Here is a 12,466-nt window from a genome sequence, read left to right on the forward strand (position 1 = left end):
GCAGACGTTTTTACACACGTCAATACACAAGTTTAACACACTTGGAGAGTTTGGTTATTATCAAGGTGTGTTACCTGGGATCAAAGCAGAAGGCATTTTGTCCATCATTCACAAATGTGCTGTGAGTTTCAGTTACTGTGGGCTGTTCGCTGGTATTACCCTGAGAGAGCAGCAGAGACAGGGGGAGACGCAAAATGGCATTAAAATAATCAAACACATGATACAAATTAGAAGTACTGCATACTGCACATGGGAGAGAGAATATTACATTATTGTTTTGCTTTTCCTCTGACTCCTCATGGCCTTCTGGCCGGCTGTGGTTGCGGGTAGGCTGGATACACACCACATTGCTGTCCCAGGATGGCGGGCCTACAGGGGGCAGCCTAAGTGGCTGGTCATCTGAGAACTCATCCGCATCATCTGCAGGAGGATTTTCAGAGACACGGCTACTGTAAATAAAAAGTCACTCATCTCTGCAATGTTTAGTGAAGACTTCTGAAAAGAAAACAAACCTTTTGAGTCCGAGATGGAGTAAGGGTTCCCAAAATGCAGCTTGCTGGGGCTCTGAGAAACCAACAGAGGGGTAGGGGTATCCTGTGCATACGGGACAGGGTACTGCAGGAATAAAGGCACACTGGACTGGAGGTTCTCCAGACTGGTTTTCTCACTGGTCCCCTGATCTCCCTTCCTGCTGCTGCCCTTCTGGAGCTCCTGACGCAAAAGGGGAATTGAAACAATTTCTTCACAACAGCAAAAACCACTGACAAAATTCAGTCCCATCATGTGCATATAGTGAGGACACTTTGTTTTAACATGTCTTTAAGATATAATCTTAATTTCCAGAAAAAAAACTGATTGCATTCACAGCCCAGTACAACCACACACTAACCTGCTGCTGACCATGGAGCAGCTCCACTGGAGCCTAACGCACTGCTTTTTCACTTGTTCCACTCAGATTCTATCCTGCTGGTCTCGTCATGAAACCCGCAGCCTTCCAGACAGAGAAGCTGCTTTTCTAACCTTTAGGGCATCGCGGCCCCATATCTGATTCTATCTCAGTGTGGCTCTCCAGCTAAAAAGGCAAAGCCGCACCATCCCAACACAGAGCTGTGACTTTTTTGGGGGGGAGGGGGCTTTTTGTTGTGCTCACAAAAGCAGTTTAATTAACACCTTCATTAAAAAGAATTTTCTCACTTTCAAAGGGAACAGGATTCTGTGTTTTTATGTCAGTAAGAGACGCCAAGTTAATTTACAGTCTAAACCTCAAATTGAGTCATTCTCCTCCTCTTAACTTTAGCAGCATTACCTCAAAGCAACATTTTAGGTCAGTGAGGACCTTGCTGTGGCCTAAAGTAATGGAATGGAAAATAAGAAGTCATTTACTCTGCATCTACAATTAGAGGCATATTAAACACAGACCAGATTGGGAGAGGGGAAAATGGCAGGGGAATGGCACATTTCAGGCAATTTTTAAAATGGAAGGAGTCTATAAAAGAGAAAATGAAAGCTGTCACTAACCCCCTCCAGTTTTTCCTTCTCCTTCATAACAACCACAAGTGTGTCCTTAAGCTCCTTTAGCTCCCGTCCCTTCTCAGCTACCTGGCTCTGTAGAAAGTAAAGGGCACAAAAGCAGAAGAATGAAGAAACACTTTATATACTTAAACTCTTGATGTGTTGCTGATTAAAAAATGTGTAAGTGAAATACAGTCAGACCATAGTGCGTGACGTTAATTGATCACAGCCATAAAAGGCTTCTCTTTGCTGAGGACTGATTTATGCACAATACTGCTCAGAGCAAAACAACCTGCTTGAATCCCTGTGAGACACTAAGCAAATATCCGCCTGACCTGAGCCAAGCACAGCATTAGCCAAGCAACCAGAGATGAGTCCTGTGAGCCAAGACTTGCTTGTCTCCAGAGCCTGACATAAACAGCAGTAAAATGTCGTCTCACAGATCGTCCCGCTCATAAACAACACTGTCAGAGAAACTGTGTTCAAGGGAAGAGATAGCATCAAAGGCTAGATCCTTGAGCTATACCAGCCATACACAGCGGTAAAAACACAGAAGAGTCCAAATCAGGTCTGCTTTGAAGGAGAGCATCACTGGCAGCTGACAGCTTGGGCTGTGCTAAGTGTCTGCACTCTGCCTACACTAACCTTATAACGATCTTCCTCTGCTGCCAGCTGCAGCTTCAGGTTCTCGTTGGTCTTCAGTTGCTCTTTAAATTTCACTTCCATCTTGGCCAGCTCATCAGCAAACATGCAGCTACGCTCCTTCTCCTCCTAAAGGGCAACACATGATTCAGTTTTCATCACACCACAATATACACAGAGGAGAAAAATAAATGACAAAAACACTGCTCACAAGGTATCAGAGGTGCAGGACCTATAAACAGTCAAAGTAAATAAAAGATTGGTCTGCACCAGCTGAGATTTTTCCACGTACTTCAGCGAGCAATGTTTCTTTTATTCATACCATTGAACTACAAAAGTCTCTCACACGTTTGAACATCTTATTTTGGGACAAAATACAGCAACAAAATAAACAAAAAAAAATGTTTCTTACCATCAGCATCTGCTTGCATTTTCTGTATTTGTCGTTCCTGTCCGACGCCTCTCTGCTGATGCCTTTCAGCTTCTCCTGGATGATGGCTTCCAACATTGGATCAGCAGAACCTGGACTTCCTATAGAGTTATGTTTTTATTAGTTTATTATTCTTCAACAAAAAAAAAAAAACGTCTGCAAAATAAAAAATTTACATACGTATCACCAAACTGCTAAGGAACATAATTTAGAGAAACCAAGAGTTCAAAATAAAGCTAATGAGAAAGAGAAGATAGTGTCTAAGGAACTACACAACTCCTCAAGATTTTGTTTTCTAAAGATAATTTTTCACTTCATAATTTGACTTGGGTACCTGGCACAGAAGTGTCTGGACTCCCCGATGGAAGAACTGCCATCATTTCTTGGGCAGAGCTTCTCTTCAGCTCCTAAAGACGAGAAAAATGTAGTGAAGACATAATAACAACAACAAATGCAGAAAAAAAACAATTCACAAACATATTTACAATGTATATTACAATGACATTTAAAGATGAAAATACATCTTATCTGTATAAAATATTGTGTTGTGTGTTTTTATATATATATATATATATATATATATATGAAAGGATTAACACAGGCTTGAGCTACTTTTACTTATAAGAATTTGTAAAAATCCAAAATATCAAAAGATAAAAACTGGGAACAATTATACCAAGATTGAATTTTCCAGTTTCCATTTTTGATGTGTCTACAGTGAAATTTAAATAAACTTTATTTTATACAGTCAGACTGAATGATAATGAAAATGAATTTGTCTGATGTGTTAATTTGCATTTTCAGCTTGCACTTCTTTCCAGTCAAGACTGGCAAAATGACTGAAGGCATTAACTAGTACAAGTGAGGCAGGCGTAGTGTTACAAAGATACAAATGGAAATTCTGTTCTTTCACTTGTTGGGACATGAATACAGTATGTTGGCTGGTATCCGTGGGAACCTACCCCTTGCTGTTCAGAGAGTTTCAGCACTTGTTTTTGCAGTCGCTGACATTCCTTATATTTTTCCTTGTAGTGTTCTGCAGCCATGTGCAGCCGCAGCTTTAGATCCTCCACCTCTCTCTGCAGCTCTGCTACAACAGCTGGGTCTGCAGCAGCTTCGTCCTCTGCTTTGGCCTGTTCATGTAAAACATTACAGCAGAACAGATCAGAACTCCGGCCAACTGCAAGGTCCACTGTGACAGTGCAGTGATATAACTTCCTGTGAGTCATTAACTATAATCACTATCACTGTTTATATTAAAGTGATTCTTTAGCATGAGACTGGTGGTCAATAAAAACAGCAAGTATGAGAAGAATTACAGCATCTTTCAAATGCAGAAGCAGTTTAAAAACCCCCAAAACAAAACAAACAAACAAAAAAAAAAAAAACTGTGTGGGAGAAACGTTTTCTGTTTCCATTATTTTCATACCGTTAACTTTCTCACACAGTGCTCAACCAAACAGCGTACCTATACACAGCTGGACAAATATATACGATATGATTTATTATCTTTTATTTCTTTATGGTGACAAAATATTAAACGCTATTGTGATCTAAATATATGACAAAGTCTTCACCCTCTTACATCAACTTTTGATGAAAGTTGATGTATAATTTTGAAAAATGTTGAACTTTTGCATATTTATTATTTAATGTGTTATTTTAGATGTTACCAGACATTAATCCTTGTTCTTGATCTGCCTGTTTACCATGATATTAAATACGCTTAACTTCAAATGAAGCTCTTTTAAACACGAAAGGCTGTCTGGCTATTTGAGTTTCACTCTTACTGCTTCCTGCGTGGCCTCTGCCTTCATCTGCTCCACCAGGCATTCCAGGCGGACGCACTGGGCCTGAGTTTCAGCCTTGGCTTGGCGGAGGTTGTCAGCCTCAAGTTTAATGCGGTACAGTTCAGACATTGTACGATCGCGTGCACTGGAGGCATCTCTCAGCTCGGCAGCCAGCAAAGAGGACTGCTGCTGGTTAGCCTGGAGCTGTTCTTCCTTCTGCCGCAGCTGCTCCTTCAGGGCTTTCACATCTCCCTGCAAGAAGTAAACACGTTTAAGGCGACTGACTCTCATTTCTCTTTAAAGATCAGTTATTACATCTCAGTTCTCCTCTTCCTATTCTTTCTACTGGAAATCTTTAAATTTCATATGATATAATAATGAATTATATTAAATACGGTTTATTATCTACTTCTGACCTCAAAACAAAAATCTTTTTTTTTCTTACCAAGGTGGAAACTTTGGCCAGGATCTCTTTGTACTGTTTGTCCTTCTCAGTGAGGCAAGCCTGGAGGCGCCCCACCTCCTCTTTAAACTGGGCAATGGCGTTTTCCTTGTTTACGTCCACAGACTTCAACATCTGCAGCTCCGCACTCAACTTAGTGTTCTCCAGCTCCCGGTTTTTCAGGTGAATCTGGCGCGCGCGCGCGCACACACACACACACACACACACACGAGAAGTTATAAAACACAAACAGAGTGGGGTTTTTTACCTCATTTATACAACACCGATCACAATCAAAGACCATATTAAAATAAATGTTGCATGACCTCAATTACAAAACAGAGATTGAGATAGGCCCATAAAGTCGTCCTTTTGAAACAGACGCAGTGTGATGGTGCAAGTTAAATTAGGTAGAGGTTTTCTGTGGGAGCACAACAGTATGTGGCACTCCCAGTTCCTGTGCAGTACATACCACAACAAAGACACAGAAACACCAATTGCGCCAGAAAACGGAACAAGGCATGTCCCGTTTACAATAAAATACCGTGCAATCGTGTGCCAAAAAAACAAAACATTGAATCTTTATTTAAAGATCATAATGGTAAGTTTGAGGATTTAGTATTGATATCAACAAAAATAGAGCATTACCTTGTAGAGTTCCTTCTCATCTTTTTCATTCTTAAGATGAGATTCAAGAACCTCCTTCTCTGCTGTAAGTTTCTTAAGTCTGTCCTTAAGACTGGAGAAACAAAAACAATATATAACTAAATAGTGCATATGTTCGCATTAATAACTCTCTGTACATCTAAACAAACAAATCTAGAAAATCTAGTGAAGCTGCCACAATCCTTTTACTGAGAATTCACCTGTCTAGCTCTGTTTCCTTTTGAATGCCTTTCTGTGTCACTCCAATCAGATCTTCCTCCAACTGTATGATTCTGGCTGTGGCCTCATCCAGTCTCCTCTTTACCTCCTCTTTCTCTTCCAGCAGGGCCTGGGAAGAATGCTGCACTTCCTGTGAGACAGAAGACAGAAGTAAAGTTCAGCTGAAACAAAAAGAAAGCCTCATAATTCATAAAAAAAAATACAACACTTCTTGCAGTACCTAACTTCCTAACATACAACTTTCCATCTCTGACTCAAAGCTTGAGGAAAAATGTGTGCAAAACATTAAAATTTTATTGTCTTTGAAATACAAGTCTAATTCAAAATGAACGTGATGGCTTGATAGAGAGTTTTAAATGTTCAAGAAAAAATGAAATGAATATTTTACAATTTGTTTATAGGCAGAATTTTGGAATCTTTATATTCACACACCATAAAAAAATCATATAAAAGTCTAGTCATAAAATTAACAGCCACAAAATCTGTAATCATGTTTTCATCTGAAAGCCGTTTTAAAACCAGCAGATTTATGGCAGAAAATGGCAAAGTGAATTATGACTGACAATGCTTTTAAGACCTAATGTTATACTATAAAAAGCAGAATTACAACTTTGATAATACAGACATCCATATCCATCAGTGTGTGATTTATTTTTTCAGTACATCATGTGTTTGGATACATCTGCATGTTAGGACCCCTTCACTAGGGGGTGCTAAGAGACTGCTGGGCCAAATGTAAAAAGCTCCATGCAAGAGCCAGTGCATTAATACTATAAATCACTGATTTCCACATGTGCTGCTTATTTTAATGACTATTAAAATATGTAGCATGGCCTGAAAAAGGCATTTTGTGTTATTTACAAGTTTTAAAACTGCTACAAATACTGCATTTCTCAGCTTACTTGGTTCTCTCTTCTCAGCTGAGCACAGTTCTCCTTCTCTTGCTCACACGCCTTCTGCAGGCTCTCTTTCTCAGCCTCCAGTTCCTCCTTTTCCTGCTGCAGGAGGGCCATGTTTTTAAGCAACTCATCTTTCTCCCGTTGCACTTCTTCCACCTTTTGCTGCCAAGAAAAAACAAAAACACTTTTCAGTATTTTTAAAAGCTTAATTTACTGGTAACATACGACTGAAATCATAATTTTCAACTGTGCACGCTAGAAATTGATATTGAAGCAAAATAAAACCCAATGAAAATCGATGCGTACTGAGCGCTGCTGCTCAGGCAAATTGTACCTCGAGAATGCCAGCTTTCGTGGTGACCACCAGGATGTCAGAGTTGCATTCATCTTCCACAGTCAGCAGCTCATCCTCTGTGGGGCTGCTGGCACGGAACTGAAATGGTGTGCTGGCCCCTCGGATCTCCCCTTTGTGGGTCACATAACAAAACTGGTAGAACTCGCCATCATCATTGGGAACATAGTACCCTGGGGGAAGTAAATCACTCAGTCAGTGAGCTCAATGTTAGACAACAGAGCAACACGAATCATATTCCTCCACAAGTCTAAACATATCTCAGTTATTAGCGAATCTTAACCTGAACACTTAACCCAAAGTTACAATAAACTGAGAGAAAAAAAAAAGGCACAAAAAGAGCACAAATACTACGTAAGTGTTAAGTCCTGGTCTGGCAAATCACTTTAATTGTGCCGGTTTATGAAGGGTGGTATAAAAGACAAAAACAGAACATTAACTCAAATGTCATTAACACCAGAATGGAGATGTCTGGGAAAAGTTTCTCCTCTATCCATCCTGTCCACAACTGCACACTTAACAATTCACTCACCAACCCACATGATATTCAGTTATTAAAAGGTGTCAAAGTTACTGAAAAGTATGTATGCTCTTACCCTGAAAGACCACTGTTCTGTTCACTGCAGTGCCTTCCACATAGTTCTCAGGGAGAGGCGACCACAAGAATGTGTAATAGTCCCTCGCTGTGCTCCAACCAACCTGTGAGACATTGTGGGGAATTCATTCAACAAGACACCCTCACCACATCAGTGCAGCATAACAGCAATGGATGGATTAACAGGGGAACTTTCCCAAATCCGCACGCTGTCACTTCCAAAATATCTCAAACTAGTTTATTGCAGTAATCACAGGGCTTTAAATCTATCTTCGGATGATAGTGTAAGGACATGCCTACTGTAATATTTTTTCATTTACAAAAGTTATCATCTGGAAACCACTCCTGCTAACCATGTGCATGTGGTCTGGCCCTTATCATGAAAAAGCCTAGCTGTGGAAATGTAGCTACAACTCACTTCAAACAGGAAAGTGGAAATAGGTGAAAATTTTATACATAGGCAACTTGAAAATGAAAACCAAAATTTAATTATACGTATTTTATGTGTTGTTAACTGATGACTGATGAGGGGGAAGTGCAGAAAATACATCCATAACTTCAGACCGGTGCCATAAAACTGTCAAACAAAATCAGTGTCACATTGAGCTTGCTGGTTTTTGGTGTGCACTCCCAGGCGCAAGCATGCATCTACAACAAGCCCAGTTAAACCCCATTACACCATTACACCTAAGTTGGTTAAGTTGTGGTGTGACTTTCAAAACTCTGCTCTTAAAAAAAGGCAACGAAAAGAAAAATCATACAAGCAAATTGCACTGCAGATACACTGTGTTTCTAGAAAGCTGCATGTAGGAAGCCTTTTTGCAACGTCTGGGCAGTTTATTTTCTCACCTGTGTGCAAACAGCCTGCAGCCACAATACTGTGAGTGTTCATCAGAGCCAGAGATAGAAGGCCCTGGTGCTCCAAAACCCCCAGTGCAGTTCCAGCCTCCAGCAGTAAAAAACAGGAAGCAATTAAAACATGCACCTAGTTAGTGAGTGTCATTACTGAAGGCTAGCCCTCACCAGTCCACTCATTAGAGCTGCAGAGGTGGTGGTGGTGGGTGAAACCTCTGTAGGGAAATTACAACAGAGGACTTTGCAATGTTGTAAATTCCTCTTTTTCCTCATAGATATTAGACAAAAGGCAGAGAAAGTGTAAGGCTACCATAACAACACCAAAACACTGGTTTCAGATCAGTGACTAAGACAACAACACAGATAACACTGTAAGAGTAAACTTTCCAAAACCTAAAAGAAGTCTGAACGTCTACCTATGCAACATGCTCTTCAGCTTTAACACGACTTTTCATCAGCACTTCAGCAAGAATGCTGACAGAAGTGAGTGACAGTATTCCCCCAGGAAGTACTGTAACATCTATCTGCCAATTAGCCTATATAAATTCAAGAGTTATTCATGAATCACACAGACAGGTTGTGGTCAGACAGGTTAATTATAACGTTGGGTTAGCTTTCTCCTGGGCCAATGCTGACAACCTGCCTCAACATTCCTTCATAAAGCCGAAAACAGCTAGCACCAGCTCCATACCTGCAGTTATGGAACAACAACATCAAACAGACAGGGACCCGTACTAAAACAAACATTTCCTTAATCCATTTACCATCAAGACCTTAATTACTTTATCTAATTATTAATATGATTAGTATTAATTTGACCAAACTAGTTTGAAGGTTGCTGTGCTTTTCTATTTCCTCTTAATAAATCATAAGCCTTGTATAATATATAAATATAATACTTGTATAACTATGCATGTGACGAATAAAAAAATCTTGAATCCTGAATCTTAAATAAGCCAGGTTACCGAGTTATTTAGTGGGAACATTGAAAGGAAGAACGAGCCTGTGCCAAAAGCAGCTATAACTACTCTTTGGAGCTCACGCGAATGTGTGTAAAGCTCTATCATTTGTCTGGATAGGTAAATGATAGAGCTTTGGCACCAAGCATTACGTCTGTCAACAGTGTCAATGATTTACACAATTTAAAATCCTGCACTCAGCCTTTCCTGCTGACGCTCTATTGTTTGGAAGCTCAAGAAATTTGTAATTTTAAGATTTATGCTGCCAGTTGGTGCCTACCTTCAGGCTAAACACAACGTGATGAGGTATCACAATGCAGTACCCAATTTGGTATGTAAACAGCCTCCAGATAATACACGATCCAACTTCAATATGAAGGCATGACCTAATTTATCAGTGAGGTTAGGGAAAGTGTCTCTGCATATACCCACAATAATATCACATGTAAAGCAAAATGCACACATCAATAGTTGACATAACAAGGACAGTAAACTTAGGAGCTTGAATCAATATTGCAAAGAAATTAACAATTGAACCTATTTCTTGGGCTGTATTACTTGAACTATAGCATGACATTAGAATGAGTGCATGCTGCAAATAACCTATAACTTCAAGTAAGTATATATATATATATATATATATATTATACTATAATATATATAAAAACTGAAGTTTTCATCTTCAGTCATCTTTTCCTTTCCACTAAAGTAACACACGTTTTGCAGTCTCAATGCGAGTAAACGATCTATGAGTTTATGAGTCACAGACAGTCTAGCTGAATCCTATATAACAATCCTGCAATTACCTATTAATGAGTGACACTGTAGTCAGCATTACAATATTGTTACATTATAACCTGTCCAAATTGTAAAAGAAAGGTAACATACTTTTTAACTACAAGATAAGCAGTTATATTTGCAAATTATTTCAAGAGAATTTGGGGGTTTTAATACTTCTATTACGAAAGGAAGCCACTGTTAACACATGTTTTAAAACTTTACATGCAACTGTGTGCACCTGTGGCACTGTTAAAGTATAATTTATCAGTTCTGTCTCTTCGTATATGCTTCAGCTATAACATCTGAGGAAATACACTGTTACAACTAATTTGGCTGTGGATTTAGCTTTAACTCATTATTTAGCCATTGTTTAATTCAGAAGACAACTAACAAAATCAGCACAAGCAGATTGAGAGAGAAAGAGCCATAAGGCTGGGTTCGTTAATGTGATGTATTTAATCTTAGCTTCCATCTCAACTTCAGTAGATAAAAAGCATGCTGGTCTTAATAATAAGCCTAAAGTCACGATTCAATGCAGATGAGGCTAATGTAAAGCTACTGGGTTGGATTTAATGCACTTCTATAACAAGGCCCATATGGGACACCCAAGCACATGGTGGAGGTTAAAATGCTCCACTTCCTCTGTCAAGTTTCAAGTGGATAAACTTGAAATCTCTCTTTTATTCCATAGATAAAATAGTTTATACAACAGACAGTCTAGATGTAAACTGCAGGCTGTTCATAATACAAATTAAATTATCAGACAGTATTCTTACTTTCCATTATATCACACATAAAGTGCTCTAGTGGTCTAGTTATGAAAATACACATTGGACTACTTCTGTTAGCACCATCATGGATTCATAGTCCTCATTGATCATAATTATATATCGTGCTTTATTATTCCGCTCATTCACCTTGAAAATGCCAACCCAGTCCTTTGGATGCGGTTTGATGAACTGTGTCAGGGTATAGTGACACTCCAACGCAGCATGGGGCAGGTAGCTCTTCCCCACATTCTGGAAGATGACGTGGGCAAAATTTGACGTGTCCATGTTGTTGCTTAACAATGTCCTATCCAGGAGCAGTGCCATAAAATCCACTCAGCAGCGGCTACAAAGGAAGACAAAAGCAATCAAATATATATGAAATGCCCACAGAAACAAGTACAACAAATGACTGGAGTAGTGAAAAGACAAACTAGTCAACTTCAATGAAGGTTTAATCATTCGATTCCTAAATTTTGGCCATAGAATGTAATTTATGATAAATAGACTGGTTTTTTATATAGCGCTTTTCCACTCTACTTGAGCATACTGTCTAATATTCACACACATTCACACTCCATTAAACATATTAGGAATAACCCGGGGTTTTGTCCAAATACTTGCAGACTACAGCAGTCAGACATCGACCAACTAAACCCCTGATTAGTAGATGACCTGTTCTACCTCCTCAGACACTACTACCCCTAAATATTTATTCAATGAACTGTTTAGTTTACATTAATATAAAAAGTATTCCAACGTAAATGGTGGTTTTTAACCAGTTTAGCTTTCAGGCAAGCTAGAGTTAGTTTGACACAGCAAATACAATCCTTATTATCTGCAGACATTTCTCAATGAGCCCTTAAGATATGTTAGCAAGTGGATGGACAAATCTATCTTGAACTTCAAGTCCCATTTCATTTTGGTAAGCGGTATGGATTCCTATTTTCAAACCTCCATGAAATCAAAGCATTGGGAAGTCCTTGTGAAAGTGTTAAGTCAAAAAAAAAGAATAACTTCAACACTGTCATTAAGAATTTGCCTTTAAATGGCTGGCAAGCTTGTAATTTGCCAGCAGGAAACTCAGCCACGGTTCATGACAACCAAATTTTATTCAAGTCGTGACATTTTAGTTCCAGAACATGTCAGGAAAAAAATTAAAAAAGAATTACAACAGGAAACCACTAGGGGTGCAATGATACTCGTATCGATATTGAACCGTTCATACAGTGCTTTTGGTTCGGTACGCATATGTATCGAACAATACAAAATTTTTAATTTATTTTATCAACTTTATCTTCTGACGATGCTGTCTGCGTTGAGCGCTCAGTGGATCTGCGCTCGACAGTGCAGCCTAGGCGGAGTAGTCGAATGCAGATTCACTGAGCGCAGGGCAAGCTAGCGAGACAGAAGTTAAGCTCTCCTTACAACATGGCAAATTGAACCCCCCACTAGAGCTGGGCGATATAAGATTTTTTCACATCACGATATGTTTTTTTCATTTCAGGCGATAACGATATCTATCAGTGTAAAGTAATCAGTGTAAAGTGTAAAGTGT

At 39.2% G+C, this 12,466-nt stretch overlaps 1 protein-coding gene across 1 annotated transcript in view; it reads right to left on the reverse strand.

Moving 5' to 3' along the window:
• The window catches only part of tax1bp1b (Tax1 (human T-cell leukemia virus type I) binding protein 1b), a 17,421-nt gene that overhangs the window by 1,213 nt on the left and 3,742 nt on the right, over positions 1-12,466 (reverse strand). Inside the window, exons 2-17 of the mRNA XM_014337613.2 lie at positions 11,059-11,254; positions 7,549-7,651; positions 6,935-7,125; positions 6,604-6,762; positions 5,683-5,831; positions 5,465-5,555; positions 4,820-5,005; positions 4,375-4,626; positions 3,547-3,717; positions 2,919-2,991; positions 2,567-2,685; positions 2,158-2,283; positions 1,519-1,605; positions 513-711; positions 269-420; positions 75-160 (exon numbers count right to left, since the gene is read on the reverse strand). Coding sequence (XP_014193099.1) covers positions 75-160; positions 269-420; positions 513-711; positions 1,519-1,605; positions 2,158-2,283; positions 2,567-2,685; positions 2,919-2,991; positions 3,547-3,717; positions 4,375-4,626; positions 4,820-5,005; positions 5,465-5,555; positions 5,683-5,831; positions 6,604-6,762; positions 6,935-7,125; positions 7,549-7,651; positions 11,059-11,235 — 2,321 coding nt within the window. The 5' untranslated portion in view covers positions 11,236-11,254. The remainder of the gene's footprint in view (positions 1-74; positions 161-268; positions 421-512; positions 712-1,518; positions 1,606-2,157; positions 2,284-2,566; positions 2,686-2,918; positions 2,992-3,546; positions 3,718-4,374; positions 4,627-4,819; positions 5,006-5,464; positions 5,556-5,682; positions 5,832-6,603; positions 6,763-6,934; positions 7,126-7,548; positions 7,652-11,058; positions 11,255-12,466) is intronic.

The sequence above is a fragment of the Haplochromis burtoni genome, unplaced genomic scaffold, assembly GCF_018398535.1.
Source record: "Haplochromis burtoni strain Fernald_Lab_line unplaced genomic scaffold, NCSU_Asbu1 Contig_120, whole genome shotgun sequence".
Lineage (NCBI taxonomy): Eukaryota > Metazoa > Chordata > Actinopteri > Cichliformes > Cichlidae > Haplochromis > Haplochromis burtoni.